The sequence below is a fragment of the Neopsephotus bourkii genome, unplaced genomic scaffold, assembly GCF_033783945.1.
Source record: "Neopsephotus bourkii isolate Nb327-2 ecotype Australia unplaced genomic scaffold, CSIRO-AGI_Nbou_v1 NB_1139, whole genome shotgun sequence".
NCBI lineage: Eukaryota > Metazoa > Chordata > Aves > Psittaciformes > Psittacidae > Neopsephotus > Neopsephotus bourkii.
In genome coordinates, this window is record NW_026901625.1 from 2371784 (window position 1) to 2392372 (window position 20589).

A 20589-nucleotide genomic window follows, 5' to 3' on the forward strand; every position below is an offset into this window, starting at 1 on the left:
AAATTGGCATCCCTTAATGTTATGTTTTTAAGAATGAAGATTCTTAATGTACCCACGGCCAGGCGTGATACAGCATCTGCTGTCATTGAGGGAAACCACTTTATCTTAACTAACCTTATTCCGCTAGCAAGTCACTTACAGAGATTGGCCTTTCTTACCCTTTATTGCCTGCATGGCCACATTAAACTATGCACACTGCAAAACCAGTTCTTCTGCAAAGCACTGGAAATACCCTCATTTCCCTCCCACCTCATTAGTTCTGACCAGAGCAATTCTATGGCCTGGCTTTGACATTGTTAATGTGAGGCAGCAAATGGAGAGCTATATAAAGGAGAGACAGGGAGATGAGTTTTCCCTGCCAGTACAGGTGGGTGGACTAATTTGGTATGATTCCTTAGATTTGGTGCCTTGGATCCAATAACGTTCTGCATGGGACAGGAACCTTGGGAAGCAAGTCAGGAATTTCCCCCTCTGAAGCAGCAGGCAGGCCTGTGTGGTTTTATAGGTCCTCAGCAGCACTGACAAGCTCAGAAAGGGGGATTTGAGTGCTGCATGAATGAACTCTATGTATTTGTACCCCTTCAAATAACAGCTTATGCAAAAGTGGATTAGATTCGGCTTTTTAGATAAGAGTTCCCATCATCCTGGCAGTGTTTGCACAGGTTTCCCCTTAGCAGCCTGGCAAATGCTTCCACACATGAGCAGAACCGTGCTGTGGTGTGGTTATGCCTGTGGAAGTTTAATATGCAATGACTGTAGGTGTGTAAGGTGACCAAGTGTCCCTTCTTCGAGGTGAACAGCAAAATCCAAGCTCTGAACGCTGCCTTTGTGTGTGCATCTCATCCCTCCAGCAGGTTTCAGATCGGACAGGGAGGACTTAGGTTAAGAATTTATTGCCTCTGGGAATATAAAACCTCAATTCAGTGGGGTTTTTGGTGTCTATTGCATTAATATTGATACCTGGCTACTGCAGATAGGGAATGTGAAGCATTCTATCAAGCTTCTAAGTTTATGAACCCATGTGTTTCGATGGTCAAAAGCTACCTACATCAGTTACCTGTGCCAACCAGTGATCATTTCCTTTTGGGCTGCTCCTGTTTTGTGCCCTTTTGCCCAGTCCATGTAGTGATCGGGCCGCGTAGCTCCACACCTCTGATGAGGAATGGCATCTTCATAGTGAGTGTGCTCTTCACTCTCCTTACATGTATTAAATGATGCTACTAGGCCTGGCCCTTAAAGGCTATTTCTTACTGCCTGCTTTATCAGATGAGTGAACTGCAGTATCTTACCACTGGCAACCCAGAGTAAGAGAGACTGGGTTCTGTTTTTCCCCCTGTTTAATGTTAGCTTTGGTTAAGCAGTTACAAACATTAAGCCACAGCCCTCTATACATCGATCAAACAGCTTACAGGAAAGGAACAAGTGAATGAGTTTGTTTTCAGTGAAACTTGTGTTTTACAGGTTTGCCTTTCCATAAGAGAAGCTTAAACACAGCTTAGAAACTTCAGGCCGCTGCTCCAAGACAAGGGCTGCCCATGCGAGTGCAGTGGGCTTGGGGCTGTGGGACTGCTCTGTTGACTTGAGGAAGGGCAGAATTAAAGCTAAGCATCAGCACTTGCAGACAGTTAATCCTGCTCTAAGTTAAGGTTGCTGGAAGGATGCTGTTGGCAGAGGATGAGGTTTCCCTCAATGCAAAATCCCCTTGGGAAAGCTGCACTGCTTCCCAGGAGCTGGAGCTCGGGTGGGTTTCCTGGTGTTTTCACTGGCTTCAAGTCAGAGCAGCCTCTAGTTTCTGCTTTGAGTTTCTGTTCCTCCCATCCCTAATGACTTAAGCTGATGTGTGCTGTGCTCGTGAACCAGACCTGGCCTCAAGGACACTTCCAGGCAGCACCAAGGGACAAGAGAATCCTATTAGCTCCTGAGTGTGGCTGGCCATCCGTCCAGCTGCCTCGCAGCGTGGGGCACGTGCGCTGCTCCTTCGGTTTGTAATTCATTGTGCTCCTAATCGTGGGTTCAGCTGCTTTTAGTTCAGTCGAGGGTTTGGTAAGACCGCAGCCAGTAAGTCCCCTGTGGCAGCTTCATGTACTTAACTGCAGGGACTGCCCCCAGCCTGACCCCCAGCCTCGGGAGATTAGTGTGTTCCCAATCAAAACAGATTAACTATAAAGGGACTCCGTGTTCTAATTAATCTCCTTTTCCTGCAGAAACTCTTTCTGCGTAACTTGGATTATCCCTACTTCAAAGGAACTTCCATTTCTTTACAGGATGGTCAAAAACCTGCTTTGAAAACAGCGTTTTTAGGAGTGGGGAGTGGAGCGAGGTCCCCCCCGGGGCAAGCGAGGGGCAGTTCTGTCACTAAACACGAATGTCTTACCCTAAAACCCATGTGGGACTGTCCAAAGAACCTGCAGCCACATGGTAATCATGCTGCCATCCTGCTCAGGGCTGGGGAGTTCCTGTGCTAGAGAAACAGCATCCTCAAGGAGCTGGCATGTAACGTAGCCAAACACAGCCATGGCTCCCACATGGTGCTTCTGCTGTTCCCCAACAGCAAGTTTCAGGCTCAGCCTAGGGCACTAAAATGCTATGCAACACCAAACGGCTTCTCCTTCCCACTCGCAGCCATCATTCCCTAAAGCATCCCAGCGTTATCTCATCCTGACATCACCCAGGAAACATTTGGGCCTCGTCCCAGGTTTGGTTTTCCCTTTGGATAAGCAGCCGGTGGGGCCCGTGGCCACCCCAGGCCTGGACTCCCTTCCTTTGTCTTTGGGGTGTGGAATATAAATCATGTTTTTATGATTTTTTTGTAAATCTTTACTCTTTTTACACCTTGTTTTTTGTAAGCTGAAGTTTTCTTATTAAAAATGACACAAAACCAGAACTCCCCACGGGTCGTGTCATTATTGTACAGACTTTAATAACCATCTCGACGGGGGTACAGAATAAAATCCCACACGTGATGGCTTCACATCCCTGAAGACACCACTGGTGAGCCTCGCACGAGGAATCCACCTTCCCTCTGGCATCTAAAAGCTTTCCCCCCCTTTGTCACTGCTCCAGGCGTGGCGGGGCTGAGGTGTGAGCAGCAGCGCTGAGGAGGAGGAGGACGGGATGAGGACGGGACCTGCTCCTGCAGGCGAAGGCATCGCAAGGTGGAACGGCCGAACCCTGCTCCTGGTCCCGGTGGGCGCTTCCCGGTGGCTCTTCCTCCCTGTACCGGCGATGAGGCAGGGTAAGGAACAGCGGGGCTCGGTACCACCGTGTGCCATTGATGCCTGCCGGAGCCCGGCTGCGCTCGGGGGTCGCCTGGCACCGGGACACCCACTCCCGAGGGACTCACCGCTACGGGACGGGCTGCGGGGCCATCAGGTCGATGTCCGTCAGGTTCCGGGCGACCCAGACTCCAGCGGCGAACAGCCCCAGGTTCACCAGCAGGTTCCTAAGGGAGAAAGCGGAAGCGTTGGGTCTCGTCCCCGCTCCCTATCCTGTCCCCGATTCCGGTTCCTCTCCCTATCCCGTCCCTGCTCCCTGTCCCGTCCCGGTTCCGGTTCCGCTCCCTATCCCGGTCCTTGTCCCTATCCCGTCCCCGCTCCCTATCCGGTTCCTGTCTCTATTCCGTCCCCGTTCCCTGTCCCTTCCCCGCTCCCGGTCCCGTCCCCGCTCCCTGTCCCTGTCCCTATTCGGTCCCGGCCCCTGTCCCTATCCCGTTCGGCTCCCGTCCCCTATCCCGCTCCCGCACCTGCGGAAGTCGTTGCGGTCGGTGGCGAACCGGTACACGCTGCGCAGCCACCCGCCCAACCCCTGCGGGGCAGCGCCCGGCCCGCCCGCTGCCCCCGCCGCCGCCGCCGCCATGCTGCCGCCTGCTCCTGCTCGCCCCGGCGCGGCGCGATGGCGTCACTTCCGGGGCGCTTGAGGCGAGAACATGCGCGGCCTCCGCCGTTGCGCCGGGAGCGCTCGGCCCCGCTCGGCCCCGCTCGGCCCCGCTCGGCTCCCCGGGGCCGTGCCTCGGGGCCTGGGGGTTGCTCCCGCACCGCGGGACGGGAACCGCTCCCGGCCCCTGCGCTGACACCGCGAGGGGCAGGGGATTGTGAGAGCCAGGGTCCAGTGGGGCACAGGGAACCTGGAGAGGGGCTTGGGACAAGGGCCTGTAGGGACAAGCCAAGGGGAATGGCTTGAACCTGCCCGAGGGGAGACTGAGCTGAGCTCTTAGGCAGAAGCTCTTCCCTATGAATAATGTGCAGGAATGATTCGTGTCAACAATTTAGAACTCCTTGTGACCATTGTACCTTGTGTGAGAGGTATAAGAATGCTCATGACTATGGTGTTTGTTCGTGTCAATGCAATGATGAAAGGGAAAAAGGAACAAAGGGATAATCTCTTTGATCAATTGCCTACATGTTTGCATGGTTGGGTGACTGAGAGGCACATCCTGTTGCGGGATATTGTGAAACTTGGGTCTTCAACAGATGGACATATCAAGAGATGGAACAAACAGAGCTGGGGCTGTGGTTAAGCTTGTGACAAATGTTTTCCTGTTAATACATCACCAAGGAGTTCAGGTTCCTCTACTAAGAAGTTTCTTCACCTAAAAGAATGATAGGTGGATAGGCTTCACAGCTCTTAAGGTTATAAAGTAGATACGCCTTTATTCAGCTGAGACGCACGGGGGATTGTTCCTCCAAAGGCATGCACACCTCAGTGTCGTTTTCCTCTACATCTATCCTCTAAAGTACTACACGTGCATGAGGTTGCGCAACACATCTATGCATATTTATATCCTATCCCCGCTTCGTATTACAATGAGCTCAAAGGTCCTGCGCACATGCGCACTGCCTCCTGGTGGTCGTGGGCAAGGGTCCAGATGACCGAGTCTTCCTCGGGTAGACCTGAACTTTTCCCACCCCCTTGGTCCTCACGCATGCTCTTTAGGAGCCTGGAGGAGGCTGGTCTATGTCCAAATGGGTTTTGCTGAAGTTTTCCCTCTTAGGTTCTGGTACTGCATGGTGAAGCACCATAGGTATTTGCTGAGCAATGTATCTGTTAAGCAAGCCATGTAACTTAAGCAATACCCACTTGTACAACCCCCCCCCCAATACAATTTACCTAACCCCCTTGTACAATAGTCCACATCAAGACCTCAGCAACAGGAAAAGAACAATGAAAAGGGGCCACGTTGGCATCCAGGTAAAGAAGAAGAAGGGGTAGGCTGAGACCCAGGACCAGGAAGAGACTGAACCCCAAAGACCCAGTGTGCGTCTCTGGTGGAGCGGAGACTCCCCAGTGCAGCCAGTGCTGCTTGCTTATTGCCTCTCGATATTAATCAGTTGTAATGAAGTAATTAAATCAGACCATGGCTAAGACGGAGCTTTTATAACACCTGTGAGCTCACTTGCATCGTTGGAGGATTTTACTCCATGCTTTTTGCTTTCTCTTTTATCTCCTCCTCTGCTGACATTTGGTATCTGCCAGCCTCTCTCAGGCCTTCCTCTTCTCTCTTATCTCCTCCTACATTCCTGCAAGGTCATGTAAGGGATACAATTAGGAGTCGTGCCAGCAGCTTGGAAACCCTTGTAACCATTGCACTTGGTATAAGAAGAAAGAAGAAATCATGTAATAATCATTTTTTTTACATTAGTTAAGTGCCATAAGAATTTTATTGTAAAATTCTGAACACTTTGTAAACTTTAGAATATTGCCTAAAGGGAAACAGCTGTAACTGCCCAATATATGCTTATGCAAGATTGTAATCACAATATATAGGAACTAAGTCTTAAGCAAGTAACAGATGTCCGGTAGTGCCAACAATGCTTCTACAAATTGAGCTCTTTGCAAAGGGATGATTTGTCACTCAAAGGTGACGAGATAAGGAAGAAGAATGAAGCAATCTTCAAGAAAGCAGAATGAGCAAGAAAACAGAACAAGGACCCTAACAACAGGATACCACAGACTCAGACAATACCCTAGCAGGATACGTATGCAGGATGTGAAGAGCACAGATACTAGATGTGATAATGTATAAAAGAGTAAAACCCTAAAGAGACGGTGTGCGTTGCTGGTGGAGTGAAGGCTCCCCTGCGCACCCAGCGCTGCTGGCTTATTGCCTCTCAATAAACTGTAAATAAATGAAATTTGGACCCAAACCCTGTCTATGATGGATTTCTATAACAGTCAGAAGCTTGTTCCACACTCCCTGTGCACACGGGACTTTCTGCTGCTGGGCTGACCTGCTTGGACCAGGCTGTTATCAAAGCGTTCCCAGCCAGCAGCAAAGCCTCCCACTGCTATCAGCACATGGGAGGTGTTGCAGTGCTGGAGGGGCTGGGTGATACGCGTGTACCTTGGGCTTCCTGGGAGTGCTGCTCTCATAGGAATGCAGGGAAATAGGGAGGAGTTGACTCTGGAGGTGCCTGGTTGCTCCGGGAGGCCCGGCCATAGTTGGAACCAACACCGGGCTCCATCCGCAGGGCTGCTGCCAGCGTTAGGAGGTGACCAGACACCCCAGATCCCCCCAGGATAAGGCTGGGAGCATCCCAGAGACTGCGTGGCTGACGCAGGTGATGCTAGAGCTGGGTGGAAGGAGGTGCAAGCGTGGTTGCAGGGTCCCCCCTTGCAGGGGTGCTCCATGTTCGGGGGGGTGCAGGGGTCCCCCTTGCACGGAGCAGGGGCTGACGCGGTGCAGTTCGCAGGTCTTGCATCCAGCAGTGCTTTAAGGGCGGATGGAGCTGGGGTAACCGGAGGAATTCGGCTGTGCCTGTGCCTCTGAGGGGAGGGACACCACGTTCCCTGAAAGGCTCCAGGGGAACTCCCCGGAGGGCAATTAGCACCTGGCTGTAATTGGTTTGCGTGGAGCCGGCGCTGGGGCGGGGAGGTGCAGGGGCCTGGGGGGATTTCATCCCAGTTCCTCAGTGCTTGCTTTCTGCGGACAGGAGAGCTGCTGCCGGGTGAAACTCCAGCGTGTGCTTCCCTTCGCTCTGGTGCTGCGGTGAGTGGTGCCCAGTGCCTCCTGCCAGCGGGGATGGGGGCTGCGGGCATCCACTGGTGGCTCTGGGAGCCCCAGTATCGGGTCAGAGCATCCCTGACTGCACATTGTGGTCGAGGAACCCACAAGGGCCCTGCTAGGGAATGTGGGCAGTGCCCGTTTGCCTCCGGGTCTGAGTCCTTTGCCCCGATGCAGAGCCCCAGCTGGGCAGGGGGGTTTCAGCGCCAGCGGCTCTGCTGGGATCCATGGGGATGATGCTGTGGGGTTTGCAAGGGTTTGAGGCGTGCTTGCGAACGAGGGGGGCTCAACCAAGGTGTTGGGAGCATAAAACCAGTGAGGAAGATGCACAAGCTCTCTGTGGGTCAGGATGATGGCAGTGGGCACAGGGACCAGGCGGAGGAGCTCTGTGGGATGCGGAGCAGGGTGGATGCTGCTCGGTCCCGTTGTGCTGCTTGATACCGAAAGGTGTTTTATCCAACGGCTGCTGGATATACCTGTGGCCAAGAAATACCCGTACACCACAACCACAAGGCTGGACCACAGTCCCACCCACAGCGCTTTGTGCAATAACCGGGTATAAACACCCCAACTGTACCCTATGGCGATGAGAGTTCCACACCTGGTTGTATGGGCAGCTGGAGGGGTTTGTCCACCTCACCCTCCCCAGAAGGCTTTTGGCAAGACTCAAGCGTTTCACGCTGGGAAATCTGGCTTTTGATTGCAACTGCATTGTTGATGCTGTGGCTATTCTGTGGTTAATGTGTTTTATCTCTGGCAACCCAAAAGAGCCGCATATCTTGCATGTGAATAAGCTGTACTGTGAACCTGACAGGGCTTAAAGCTAACAGGGCTATGGGGTTAGTTATGCTTTTGGGTTTGCAACACATGGAAGCAGCCGTGGTGCTGGGAGGCCCCGTGTCCATAGGGAGCTGCAAGGACGTGGCACAGGCCGGCAGTGATGTACTGAGGGATGCATGTGCTCACCCGCACCAATCCCTCCACAGCAGGGTGCTGACCCCTCTGGGGCCCTTCTCCTCCCTGTGACCGCGGCCAGGAGGAGCTGCAGGCAGGATGTTCCCACCCAGGGGCTTCAGGAGGGACTTCCCCAGACAGGTAGGTGGGTTTGGGACCCCCCCCCCCTGCTGCTGTGCTGCCAGGGTAGTGGGAGGGGGGGAGCCTTGGGGGGGAAAGGGGGATGCTCCATTGCATAGGATGCTGAGGAGGCAGGAGAGCATCACTGATGTATGGGGAAGAATTGGGAATCGTCTGCGACCTCATGCAGGGGAAGAGGATGGATGGGCTCCTGGCTCCCCATCCCTGCCCAGCATCCAGCTGGTGCAAGGGTCAAGGTGAGGGTCCCATCCTGCTTTCACCTCCCTGTGCTCTCTCCACAGCCTGGTCCTTGGCAAGCTGGACCATCACCACCCCGACATTATGGCCTCCAGCACAGGTGGGATGAGATGCCCCAGCACAGGAGAGGCAGAGGCCAGTGGTGCCCGGTAAGGGGCCATGCAGTGGGGAGAGATGGTGCTGTTGGGGTTCACCTGCAAATCTGGGATAGCCAAAACCAGGGGTTCCCCATGGAGCAGGAGAGGCAGAAGGAGCTGAGCGCTGCCATGGGGAGGGGGGAGCACAGCAAATCTAAACCCAGGGAGCTGCCATCCTTTGCAGCCTAAACCCTGGGAGCCCTTCCCTGGTCCTGCTGACTTCCATGTGGACAAGGAGGACAGGGGATGGGCACCCAACAACTGCCTCCCGCCACCATCCTGGCACAATGAAGAATGTGACCAAGGACCTGAGGAGTGCTGCGGAGAGGGCTGGTACCCGGTATGGGGAGGTGGGCCAAGGGGATGGCAGCTGCGTGGCTGTCCCCAGTGTGCCACTGTCCTCACTGGTGGGGATTTGCCATTGCAGCCCTGGCACTCTGAGCCCAGACCCTTCCCTGGCCCTGATGACTTCTATGGGAATGAGGAGAACAGGAGGTGGGGACCCCGTGATGGGTTGCCTCCACGCCACTGGGACAATGAAGAATGTGACCAAAGACCTGAAGTCTGCTCCAAAGAGGACTGGTACCCGGTGAGGAGAAATGGACCAGAGGGGTGGCAGCTCCCTGTGTGCCACTGTCCTCACTGGCTTTGATTTGTCATTGCAGCCTTGGTCCTGTGACCCCAGGCCCTTCCCTGGCCCTGCTGACTACTATGGGAATGAGGAGGACAGGGGATGGGCACCCAGTGACTGGTCCGCTCCATGCTTTTGGGGTGCCAGAGATGATGGAGGACCTGAGGAGTGTTTTGGAGAGGGCTGGCACCCGGTGAGGGGTGGTGGACTGGGGGCAAGGAACGGGTGAAATGAGCCAGGGGCCATTCACTGCCATGGTGAGCAGCACAATGCATGGGGCCAGGTTTCCCTGCATGGCAAGACCCCCAGCATCCCCTGCCCTGCTCTGTGTCTAAACCTACCTCGTTCCCTGCAGGAGACGATGCCACCCAGCCCTGACCGCTCTACCTGGCGTGAACTCCCCAATGAGAGGCAGCAGCTACCCTGGCCCCCTGCCCACCAGACAGGGTGAGTGCCTGTGCCCATGGTGGGGGACACGGGGCCAGGCTCTGTGGCCAGGCACAGCCAAGGAGGGGGATGCAGCTTTGGAGCTGGCTCAAGGTCAGGGGGTTGCACTGGAGATCCCTTCCAGCCTCAATCCCATCTCCTGCATCTGCCTTTGCTCCTGCAGGGAGCGAGGCGGCTTCCAGGATCACTGCAAGCCCTGGGGCTTCCATGGCCCTGCTAGGAGACACTGCCAACGCCTTCACAGAGGCCCCCAGAAGTTAGCCATGGTCCTGCGCCCGCTGTGTGCTCGGCCCAGAGGTGTGTGCCTTACACTGTGCTCAGCACCAGCTCCTCATCGCTCAGCATCAGCTGCTTGGGCAGAGCGAGGAGTTGCTCCCGTTGTGTTTCTCACTCCACAGGGTATTGCCCACCCTCTCAGTCCACTCCCTGCTCCCTGATGAGCCAGCCAGTGGTCAAAGAAGAGCCTCAGCCACTTACTCCCATCCAAGCTCCTGTGCAGAGCGGGGAGCAGCAGGCTAAGGTGATGGGATTTCACTCCTTACATCCCAAACGGTGACCGGGTTTGCCTGGCTGGAGCCCCACACGGTGCTGACCCTCACTGTGTCCTCCAGGACCTGCCAGCCGCCAGTCAGAAGGTGCCAGAGTGCTCCAGAGCCACCAGCACCTCCCAGAAGAGCCTGGCTGCTGATGCCCGGGTTGTGACAGAGGCTGTGAAGCCAGAGCAGGCAGCAGGAGAGATGCTGGTAGGAGATGGCTCCTCTCCTGGGGCACCTCTGGAGGTGTCTCAGGGTCTCCTTGGCCAGTGTAGCTCCCCCTCCTCGCTCTCATCCATCCCTTTTGCTCTTCACCTTCCTGTCTCTTTGCCAGCCATGGGGATTTTCCTGACTCTCCTCCAGGGCTGCAAAGCCCCGTGGTTTCCTTTGGGTTTTCCTTTGTCCCCAGGGACAGACACCACTGCTTGTCCCCAGGTTGAGTGGGCAGCCAAGGCCCTTCTGCTTTGGAAACAGAGCCAGCCCCACTGGAGAAGAGCTCTGCTGGGCCAGGGGAGCAGCTCCTCCTTCCCTGCTAAGAACAGAGCCCAGGGAGCTTGCAGTCCCCTTTGCAACCCCTTTTACCCCTTTGCCTGGTTGGCATCACCAGCCCTCACCATGGGCTCTGCAATGCTTTGTTACAGGTAAAGCCGTGCAGCCAAAGCAGCCCTGAGGCTGCTGCGGGGTCGCATCCCTGCAGTCCCACAGCCCCTCCGGAGCCTTCTGAGCCATCCCAGGGCCAGCAGGGCAGGGCAGAAGCTGACAGTGCTGGGGTGAGCAGCCCCATTGTGTGTGTCCCCCCCCATGGGAGAACCCAGCGAGCGCACTGCTGCAGGCAGGGCTGTGCTGGCTCCCCACACACAGCTTCTTGGTGACCTTCAGCCATTCAAACACTTGCAGGTCCCAGCAGAAGATCTCATAGAGCCCAAGGTAGAACCCAGAGACGCTTCCTCCTATACCTGCATCAAACCAGAGACCTCACCAGGGACCCAGCACCCTCCTGGATCCAGTGAGGTGAAACCGGTACGGGGCAGGGTGTCTCTGCTCCCACTCCGAGGTGTCCCTGCGTGGGGCGGGTGCCCTGGGATGCTGCCGCAGCTTGGGAGCAGGATCCTGTTGGCAGGATGAGGGCTGGGTTCAAGTGCTGCTTTGTCTGGAGGCAGAGCCCGTGGCAGCCCCGGCGCTGGCTGCCGGAGATGCCGATAAATGGGAATGAGCTGGGAACAGGCCAAGAGAACAGGGAGAGGTGTGATGGAGCGTGACCGACCTGGGGCTCCAGCCTCAGCGAGAGCGATGCAGAGCAGCTTATTTACTGCTTAATGGAGAAGAGAAAGCTGCTGGGGGGAGCTGGGGCAGCTCTTGCATCTCAGAGAAGGGGTCCCCACTCAGGGTGACCAGTCCCTGGCTAGTAATGGGTGCTGGTAGCCCCAGTTCAACCTAAACCTTGCCCAACCCCGTTCTCCTTCAAAGGGTCTGACTCTTCCTCACCTTTTCCACTGCACAGGCTGCAGGTGACTCACACCAGCTCTGCTCCAAGCTCCCAAACCCCTGTGCAGACAGCACGGACCTCGTCCGCTCTGCTGCTGTCCTCGCCAGGAAGGAGAAGATTGAGCTGGTGAGTCCTTGTGGCCCCTGAACCATTGGGGGAGAAGTGATGCTGGGCGATGTGGGATGGGAGTTTGGTACTTGGGGGTCACTAGGGGGAAACGCCTCTTGGCAACAGTGGTCGTAGGGGAAGTGCTTGTGGGCGAGATATATGGGCTCATGGGGTTTGTGGTTGGGGTGCATGCTGTCGGTGGGGAGGTTTTGGGGGGTGCTGTGCTGACCCCATGCTGCTCCCCTGCAGTCCTACCAGCAGTTCAGCCTGACCATCGCAGTGGTGGCCTTGATGCTGCTGCAGAAGGAGCCCTCCATGGAGGCAGCGCTGGGGCTGGCGCTGAGGGCGAACCTGCGCCAGGGCCGCATCCACCACCTCCAGGAGCTGGAGGACTTCATCGACAGCTACGACTCGGCCACCCCGAGCCACTGAGGGTGCTGAGCCCTCAGGTCAGGATGTGATGGACACGTTGGGGTGGCCCCACCATCTCTCATGGACATGGGGAAGGAGGAGGGTGCTTTGTTTTAACCCTGCTCAGTGCGGGGAGGCCGCAGTGTTTGCTCCCCTCCACACCAGCTCCTTGCTCCATTCGGGGTTCACAGGGATGTGCCCTGAACCCCCCTGGTTGTTCTTGGGTTTACATCTAAATTAAACCAGTTGTGATCTTTGCAGCTCTTGCTCTGGCATCGTTCTGGTCCCACTCTCCTGTGGTTGCAGAGTCCACCATGGGGGATCACTGGTGGCACGGTCAGTGCCATGCTGACCCCAAGGTAAGGAGGAATGGGGACAGAGCTGTGCTGGCTCTCCTGCTGTCAGATTTCAGCCAAACTTTATTGGAGCATCGTCGTTGGCAGCAGCAGAGCTGCTCCCTTGGCCCTCCCTTGGTGCCATGAGGGATGGAGCATGCTTGGCCATGGCGCTCATCCTTCAACGTGTCCCAGTGAAGGAGCCCCCCTGCAGCCAGGACCCTGCCTGTCCCCACGGCTCCCCAGCAGCAGGAGGATGCAGGCAGCTCTGCCTTTGTCCCCTCCCCTGCATGCGGCTGCCACCGTGTCTGCGAAGGGAGGCCGCAGCTCCCTGCTCCCTACCTGCTTTTCCTGTTCCTAATTGCGGGAGAGGCCGCTGGGAATCGCGGCTGTTGTTTGCCAGCGGGGGGGGGGGGGGGAAGGATCCCAGCAGCTTCCCATGAGCCTTGAGCTGCATCCAGCACACACTTGGAACGGGGGGAAGAGCACGGCAGGGGCTGGCAGGGCAGCAGCGCGGGTCCAGCACCCCCAGTCCCTGCTGCTAGGACACGCTGCAGTGCTTGCTGCTGCCCCATGGCTTCGCCGTCCTGCCCCTGGCCCTCTCCGGGGCCTCCCTGCCCAGGGAGCTCATCCCGGGCTTGGGAATGGGCTTCCCGAAGAAGAATCCCTCTTCCTCTGAGTCCGTGTCTGAAGATGAAGAGCAGGTGGGACACCAGGAGTCATCCTCCTCTGTGATGTCCTGCGGGTCGATGTCCTCCGGCTGCAGGCTGTGCTGGGCAGGGGATGTGCCCGCTCGGAAGGATGCGTTTCCATTGCCTGCGGGTGCTCTGGCATCAGAGCCCCCCAGAACTGGGTGTCCCAAGGCTCCGGGCTCATTGGGACCCTCTGTGCTGGGCTGGGGGGCAGAGGGGTGTCCGGCTGCTGGTCCCAGCATCCCTGTGTGCGCAGCATCGCTGCTCCGCTCCTTACCCGCAGCTCCGCAGCCCTCCCGGCTCCTAAACGCAGGATGCACGGGGGCCGGGTCTGGAGGAGCCTCTGGAAGAAGGAAAGCAAAGGTGGGTGAGAAGGGGAAGGCTGAGCCTGCCCTGCCCCAGCCCCTCGGGGTGCACAGAAGGGTTTTACCCACCCAACCCCAACCGCCAGCATTCATTCACCCTCCTGTGGGCAGTGGGCTCATTGCTGATGCTTCATCCCCGTCCCCATAAAGTACCCAGGGGCTGAGCAGAGCCAGGTTTTGCTCCCGCCCCCTTCCCACCCCATCACAAGCGGAGCAGCAGCATCCCTACCGGCCCCTTCCACCGGCTCCCTGCAGCCCCCGCTGCCGCCCGTCCTGCCCGCGGGGCTGGCTCGGGACAGGGGCGTCGAGTCCGGGGACGGAGCGGAGGCGAAGGCGGAGTCGGAGGAGTCGGAGGCGCTGGAGGCTCCGTCCTGCCGCCGGCTGCACGCCTCGGAGCAGAAGAGCCGCCCTCGGCGCGCCGTGAGGGGCTGCCCCCGCAGGGGCTTGCGGCAGCGGCTGCAGCAGAAGCAGGCGGCCCGGGCGTGCCAGCGCAGCCCCTGGTGCGTGGCCTCCTCGCTGTCAGCACCTGAGGGGCAAGCAACGGGTAAGGGGGAGGCTCTGCCCGCAGCCCCGTCCTTCCCACCCAGCCGCAGGGATCGGGCTCCGGAGCGGCAGCTCCCAGCCCACGTCCTGCCTGGAGGGCTACAGGGATCCTTTGCGTCAGGGATGCGGCAACAAGGCAAAGGGTGATGGGTTCAAACAGAAACAGGGGGAGTTCAGGTTGGAGATAAGGAAGAAGCTCTTCCCTGTGAGGGTGCTGAGGCGCTGGCACAGGGTGCCCAGAGAAGCTGTGGCTGCCCCATCCCTGGCAGTGCTCAAGGCCAGGTTGGACACAGGGGCTTGGAGCAAGCTGCTCCAGTGGAAGGGGTCCGGGTTGGAACTGGATGTGCTTTAAAGTCCCTTCCAACACAAACCGTTCCTGGATCCTATTTCACTGTGCCCGGGGTGAGGGGCATGGGTCCGTACCGATGGGGTCCCCGCAGGCCTGGCAGGGCTCAGCAAAGAGGCTCTCGAAGCATCCACGGCAGCAGGGGCGGCCGCTCTGCATCACGTAGCGCTGCCCGCGCAGGGGCGCATCACACTCCAGGCAGCAGAAGTGCTCCAAGTGCCAGCGCCGGCCCTCGGCCTCGATGCATTCCTCCATGAAGATGAGCTGGAGGGGGAAAACCATCCATAAAGGATCCATCTGGAACCCCGTAGCCTGGAGGATGCTTTGCTGTGCTGAGAGTACAGCGCCTCAGGAAGGAACATTTCCTCTTGCCCATCAGCGTGTCTGCAGCTCCAGATGAGCATGGGGGCTCTTACCAACACAAAAGGGAGGTAAAAGCCTCCCCTTTGCCCAGCACTCACCTGGTCGCAGGAGGCACAGCGGGGCCGAAAGAGCTCAGCGTGGTGCCGGCCGCAGTAGATCCTCCCATCCTGCTGGAAGTAGATGAGGTCCACCAGGGGCTGGTGGCAGAAGTGGCAGGAGAAGCAGGACGGGTGCCAGAACTGGTCCCCGAGGAGCGATGCTGAGACCCCTGGGTCCCCCTTGTTCAGCCTCCGGCCGCACTGCAAGGCAGAAGGGATGCGGTGGTTGGAGGCAGGCTGGGGATGGGTCCCCACTGGGGAATAAGGGGTGCTCATCGTGGGGATGCTTCACCTTCTTGCAGGGACAGCCATGGCAGGGACCCGGCACGGGGCATGCGAGCCCCTGCCCCAGCGCCTCGCGTCTCCGTCGGGCACTGAAGGCTCGGAGCTGCCTCCTCTCCTCCTCAGCGAGGTCAGGGCAGTACCGCTCCTGCACAGGGAGGTGGAGGTGAGGGGACGGGGTGCGGGTGAAGCCCAGGGTGGGCAGCACCCAACTGATAGGTGTCTTACATCGCAGTCCTGAGGGGGCAGCTGCTGCAGGAGGGCTCTGGTGCGGAGCTGGAGGCTGTCAGTGGGTGAGGAGGGATGCGGAGCGCGGGCGCCGGAGCACGGTGGGACCTGAGGGTGTTGTGGAGAGGAGAGAAACACAAGTGGGCTTTTAGGGGGGTTCAAGCTGCATTGCTCAAACATGTGGGGTTGCTGTGCTGTGGGTACCACTGTGGATGGTGATACTATTTCCATCATCCCAGGGCTGGGGATGCTCTGCTGTGGGTACCACTGTGGATGGTGATACCCTTTCCATCATCCCAGGGCTGGGGATGCTCTGCTGTGGGTACCACTGCGGATGGTGATACCCTTTCCATCATCCCAGGGCTGGGGATGCTCTGCTGTGGGTACCACCATGGATGGCACCCACAAGGCTGGGAGAGATATAGGATGCTCCCACCTTGGGGGGCGCAGGCTCCGTGGGGGGCTCCGGATACTCTTCCAGGGCACAGCCGGAGTCGCTGTCAGATGAGGCCAGCGGGAGGCTGCTGGTGGTGGTGGTAGTGGTGCCGCAGGGAGGGGGCTCATCGCGCTGGGGCCATGCGGTGCTGGGCAGGGACATGAGCTGGGGAGACAGGATGGGAGCTGGTGAGAGCCTCAGCGAGGCTGGAGTAGGGCACTGATGGGATGGGGATGGGTTGAAGCTGTGCAGGGCAGACCCCGGGTGTCCACGCTCAAGCAGCACGGAGGTTTCCTCACCGGTGCTCTGCTGGCACAGCTGATCCCTGGCCTGGTGGCCTGGCCCTGAGCAGGGCAGTGGGAGGAGACCGAGGTCCAGCCTAATCCAGTGGAAAATCGTGTGTTCCCCTCGGGCTGCTATTGTTCTGCAGCCACCACCTCGCCAGGCCCATGGTTACGCAGTGGAAACCCATCCTGCGCGTCCCCTCCTCCCCATGCGGTTCCTCACCGCTCGCTTCCTTCCTGCCTTGGCTTTCCAAAACAAAGCCTGACCAGGGGCTCCTGGGGCTCCCTGGACACCAGCCCAGAGCCCAACGCCCTCTGCCCGTGTTTCCTGCCCTGGTGCAGGGATGGGGTGGGATGGAGCTGAGCTGGGTCCCAGCGCCGTGACCAAACAGCCCCAGAGCACCCCTGGGGATGGTTCAGTGCCCACCATGGATTGAGGGACTGCTCTGGGAAGTGTTTTACACAGCAAAGAGCTTGGCCTGGGCTCAGAATAAGGGTTGTGGGGTGGTAGCCCCCAGGCCATGCACTTAGGTCCTCCTGCATCAGTGCCACCATGAGGACCAGTTCACCCAGCCCATCCTGGCCAGCGCCAGCACCAGCAGCCACATCCCCACTAAACAGCTTCAAACCCCCCCTGCTCCCTGCACCACAGATCACTCCCCTTCCTATGTAGGATCTCTGGGTGATGCATCCAAACGTGGCCAGCTCTGGAGCTGGGATCAGCCAGGACCGCTCAGGTTTCCCCACCAAGCACCTGAGTCAATGATTAACGCTGCAGGTTGGCTCATCAGGGGTAAAACAAAAGGGCTGCTGGTTCTTCCCTGGGGTTTGGGCTTACACTGCAGGGCTGGTTGCGTGGTGCTGTTTGAAGCTGTGCTCAGGAGGGGATGGGGATGCAGTAACTTGTCCCAGCTCTGTGTATCTGCAGACGAAAGACAGCCCTGGCCTTCCTGATGTGGTGAAGGGCTGCTCTGCCACTGCCGGTGTTGGGCCAGGGAGCAGCCTTGGCTTTGCAGCTCCTAAGGAAGATGTGTGTCCCTGGGGATGATGGATGGGAACCTCTGTGGGCTCCATGCCCATCCCCAGCCCTGCTGCTACCTCGTCTGGGTAAGTGTCCCTGCTGAGCTTGGCTAATTAAGCCTCCATGTTGCATTTATCTAATCTGTTGGGGCTTGGCTGGGATTAGACCCCTGTGATGCTCTGCAGCCCCGGTGGTACCCGTGGAACCCCATCCCTGCGGCAGCGTGCACAGGGCACCTCTTCCCATCAGCAGGGTGATGCTGGGGGACCCTGGTGAGGGCAGGGCTCCTGGATCCGTGGGGATGTGCTGGGGAGCCCAGCCCGGTTTGATGTGATTACGGCGGCTGGCAGCCGTCTGGGCTGCAGACAAGTCCCTGTAATTAGCCCCAGACAGTGACAGAGGTACGCACCCCATGCTAAGGAGCCAGGCAGCCCCAACAGGTCCGGCTCCTCTGCTCCCCATCCCTATTCCCGCTTCCTTCCTGCCTTCCCTCGCTGCCTCCAGGCAGTCCTGCTCCTGCTCCTCCCTGCTGGCCTGCGAAGGGATACAAGGATGCTCCCAGCCTCAGGAACAGGGGCAGGAGAGCCTGGACCAGGCATCAGCGTGCTTTGGGGGCCTGCTCTTCCCTGTGCACACAGACCTGAGCGCTGTTGGTGCATCCCCCAAAGAGGGATGTGTGACAGACCAGTCGGGCAGGCTGAGTGCCACCGGCTCTCATTTGCCTCTGCCTTAGAAGTCTCTGGTTCTGCCTGTGGGAGCTTCTCCAGGCTACGACTGCTCAGCTCCCCTGTGCTCCCCAAAGGATGGGTGACGGCCCCGCTGTGCTCCCCTGCCTGCTCACAGCCCCTCGATGTCCAAAGGGATTCATGGGGATCTCCATCTGGTTTGGCTCCCTGGGAGCAGCCCCTGTCTCCAGCTGGCTCCCAGCCCTCCCCTGCCAAGGTCACACATTAACTTGCAGCGCAGCCACCCTGGCCTATTCACATTCAGCACAGGCTCCCTGCTCCCAGCATGGGCTCCATCTCTGCCATAGCCTTTGGCTATCTGAAGCCTCCATCTCACAACATCCCACCTTCAGCCCCCTCCAGAAGCACCGAACACTCCACAAGCCCGGGGTAACACAACAGCTCAGCCCTACCAAAAAGAGCAGATCCCCTTTCAAGCACCCAAACGCAGCGGCAGCCCTCGGAGGCGCAGCTCTGTGTTCACCACCTCACCCACAGGATAACCTGTTTTCGCTTGAGCTCCTGTCAACACAGCTGCAACGGGGCTACGTGGAAATAAAGATGGGGAGCAATAAAGATGCAGCTCTTCTGGAGAGAGATAAGCTGAGGTCTGGCAAGGCAAGGCAAGCCAGAGCAGCAAGTCCTGCAGCACAGCCTGAGCCAGGATGGAGCCTGGCTCACAAAGGAGCCCGAGGTGCCTTTTGGCCCTGTGATGGCACCAAGTGGAGCAACACTCAGGCTGGACACAGCAGTCTCTGGGTCAGCAGGGTGAGTGTAACCCCCCATATGTTCAGCATCCTGCTCCACCATATGGCACCACACCACCGGAGGGGACCACGGGCTGCTCTGCTCACTGGGGGATGCGCCAGTGCTGCAAAGGGCTTTTCCTAACGTGTTTTTCCCCATCCAACCATTCCCGGTTCACAGGGAGCAGTGACCCATTAACCCATGGGTGTGAACCGAGCGCCAGCACCCGCCTCTCCCCGCAGCCACCGCGCTCCATCCCGGCACATCCATGTGCGACGGGGCCCAACCTCCATCACCAGCCCCAGAACATCCCATTCCACCTAATCCCGGCTGGAGGCAGGATGCCAGAGCTCAGACCCCTTCTGTAGCCCCTCACATCCAGAGACACAGCACCCCATGCCCAGTCCACCCTGGCACTACACCATGGAGCAGACCCCATCTCTTGCTCTCAGCGGGGCAGCGACACCCTTCTCCTCCCTCCATTTCTTCCTCCGAGAGAAAAACAGCCCCCAAAACCCTCCCTTTCCCCCCATCCACCTCCTGTTCCCTTTACAACAACACCCGGACGCGGCTCTCCCTCCCAACCACCCCAACCCAACCCATACTCACCCTGGGACACCCCCTGCGTACCCCGGCACACACCTACCTGCCCCTTTTCCTTGCTTTGGGCTCCGCGCTCCGTCGCTCCGTCCCCTGCCTTGTCCCGGTCGGGAATGGAGGAGGTTGGGCCGGGAACACGGTGCAAAGCGAAAGGAAAACATCCAATCTGAGCCAGGGAAACAGCTTGGGTTTTCCCCCCTCCTCAACCTCTCTCGTTGTGTTTAATCCGCCTGCCCAAGAGCCGGCTCCGTGTCAGCGGGGTCCTAATTACAGCTTTTCAGGGATTTCAGCCTAAACCTGCCGCGGCAGCCAATGGCAGGGGAACCCCGCGGTAGGCGGGGAGGGGAAGAGCAAAGGGCGGTGTGGATGTATGTGTATGTGTATGTATGTGTATGTGTGTGTGTGTGTGTAGGGGGGGGACCCACACACGCATTAACCCGCGGGGCAGGAGCGCCGGTGACATCGGCGCTGCTCCCTGCCTCTCATTTTCCGTCCGCGCCTCGGTTCAGCCCAGGTTACCGGTTTTGATGGCTTTTATGATCCAAGCCCGGATTTGTTTTCCAAGGCGGCTCAGGGGAAGAGGCGAAGCTTCATGAAAGAGCGGGAAGTGTCATTACAGCTCCATTTAGAGGTGGAGGAACTCCGGCTGGGCTCTCACAAAGGAGGGAGCCAGGGGCGAGGCGGGATGTCCTAGTTTCCCAAAGCCCTGCTCACCTGACGGCTCTGCCTTAAGAGCCCATTCAGACCGGCTTCGGCTGCAGCGATTGCACCCGGGCAAGAGGCAGGGTAGAATGCATCAGAGGCTCTGACGCGAGGCACAGCGTCCTTGTTGTGCTTCGGTGTGTTTGTCACATGCCAGGAGGTTTATCCTGCCCGATGATGGGACTTTAGGGATGGGCATGGACGCAGCATCCCTCCAAACCCCCTCATCCGCAGGGGCTGATGCCCAGGAGCTGCTGCTTGGTTTGGGGCTCCATGAAGTGGAGGAGGCCCCATGTGTTATATGGGGTTCTGGGGACCAGGGTCAGGATGGCAGCCTGGATCTGCAGGGGTGGTAATTGGATAGAGGAGGTGGCCAGGATCTGTGGCACCACCGGTAGAGGCCGTGCAGGGCAGTGTTGGTGCATTATTACATGGATATGATGCATGGGTGATTTATAGCTTTGCAAATACCTCTGCAAAATCACCTGGGCAGGGAAAGCAGCAGGAGGAAAAGGAGAAGGGGCAGACGAACATCTCCATAGGCCTCCAAACCCCGCACTGGAGTCCTATTGGAGCTGCCATACCAGCCCTGTAATTCCACAGGGACCCTTTAAGGGCTCGGATCTGTGCCAGGGACGTTAATCCGCTGTTTGGCTTTGCTGGGAGGTTGTTCTGCACTGCTTTATCTTGACCCACTCACTGCTGTGGACTTTGTACCCCTGTGTGGTGCTGGGCCC

The 20589-nt window shown here is 58.2% G+C and overlaps 3 protein-coding genes and 2 long non-coding RNA genes across 6 annotated transcripts; 3 read left to right on the forward strand and 2 right to left on the reverse strand.

The window, feature by feature from the left end:
- Nucleotides 1-2895: 2895 nt before the first annotated feature.
- Nucleotides 2896-3867, reverse strand: TOMM6 (translocase of outer mitochondrial membrane 6). 2 transcript variants are annotated; one of them, XM_061362960.1, is made up of 3 exons: nucleotides 3743-3867; nucleotides 3344-3442; nucleotides 2896-3133 (listed from the first exon to the last, which is right to left on the reverse strand). In XM_061362960.1, the coding sequence occupies exons 1-2, from the start codon at nucleotides 3853-3855 to the stop codon at nucleotides 3346-3348; spliced, it is 210 nt and encodes a 69-aa protein (XP_061218944.1). In that variant the 5' UTR covers nucleotides 3856-3867; the 3' UTR covers nucleotides 2896-3133; nucleotides 3344-3345. The 2 variants fall into 2 exon arrangements, with proteins under 2 accessions (XP_061218944.1, XP_061218943.1); XM_061362959.1 differs by having other exon boundaries at nucleotides 2896-3214.
- A 4469-nt stretch (nucleotides 3868-8336) lies between these two features.
- Nucleotides 8337-9984, forward strand: LOC133217349 (uncharacterized). The gene is made up of 4 exons (XM_061362747.1): nucleotides 8337-8809; nucleotides 8897-9031; nucleotides 9135-9293; nucleotides 9456-9984. Exons 1-4 carry the CDS (start codon nucleotides 8694-8696, stop codon nucleotides 9982-9984), a joined length of 939 nt encoding a protein of 312 aa, XP_061218731.1. The 5' UTR covers nucleotides 8337-8693.
- A 546-nt stretch (nucleotides 9985-10530) lies between these two features.
- On the forward strand, nucleotides 10531-11648 carry LOC133217475 (uncharacterized). The gene is made up of 3 exons (XR_009726879.1): nucleotides 10531-10850; nucleotides 10978-11100; nucleotides 11582-11648. It is a non-coding gene; the product is annotated as an uncharacterized LOC133217475 (long non-coding RNA).
- LOC133217474 (uncharacterized) lies at nucleotides 11649-12345 on the forward strand. Its single transcript, XR_009726878.1, has 2 exons — nucleotides 11649-11692; nucleotides 11924-12345. It is a non-coding gene; the product is annotated as an uncharacterized LOC133217474 (long non-coding RNA).
- A 141-nt stretch (nucleotides 12346-12486) lies between these two features.
- On the reverse strand, nucleotides 12487-19509 carry PRICKLE4 (prickle planar cell polarity protein 4). The gene is made up of 8 exons (XM_061362748.1): nucleotides 19197-19509; nucleotides 15774-15938; nucleotides 15338-15445; nucleotides 15120-15257; nucleotides 14828-15028; nucleotides 14444-14630; nucleotides 13707-14003; nucleotides 12487-13557 (listed from the first exon to the last, which is right to left on the reverse strand). The coding sequence occupies exons 2-8, from the start codon at nucleotides 15933-15935 to the stop codon at nucleotides 12962-12964; spliced, it is 1689 nt and encodes a 562-aa protein (XP_061218732.1). The 5' UTR covers nucleotides 15936-15938; nucleotides 19197-19509; the 3' UTR covers nucleotides 12487-12961.
- Nucleotides 19510-20589: the final 1080 nt, after the last annotated feature.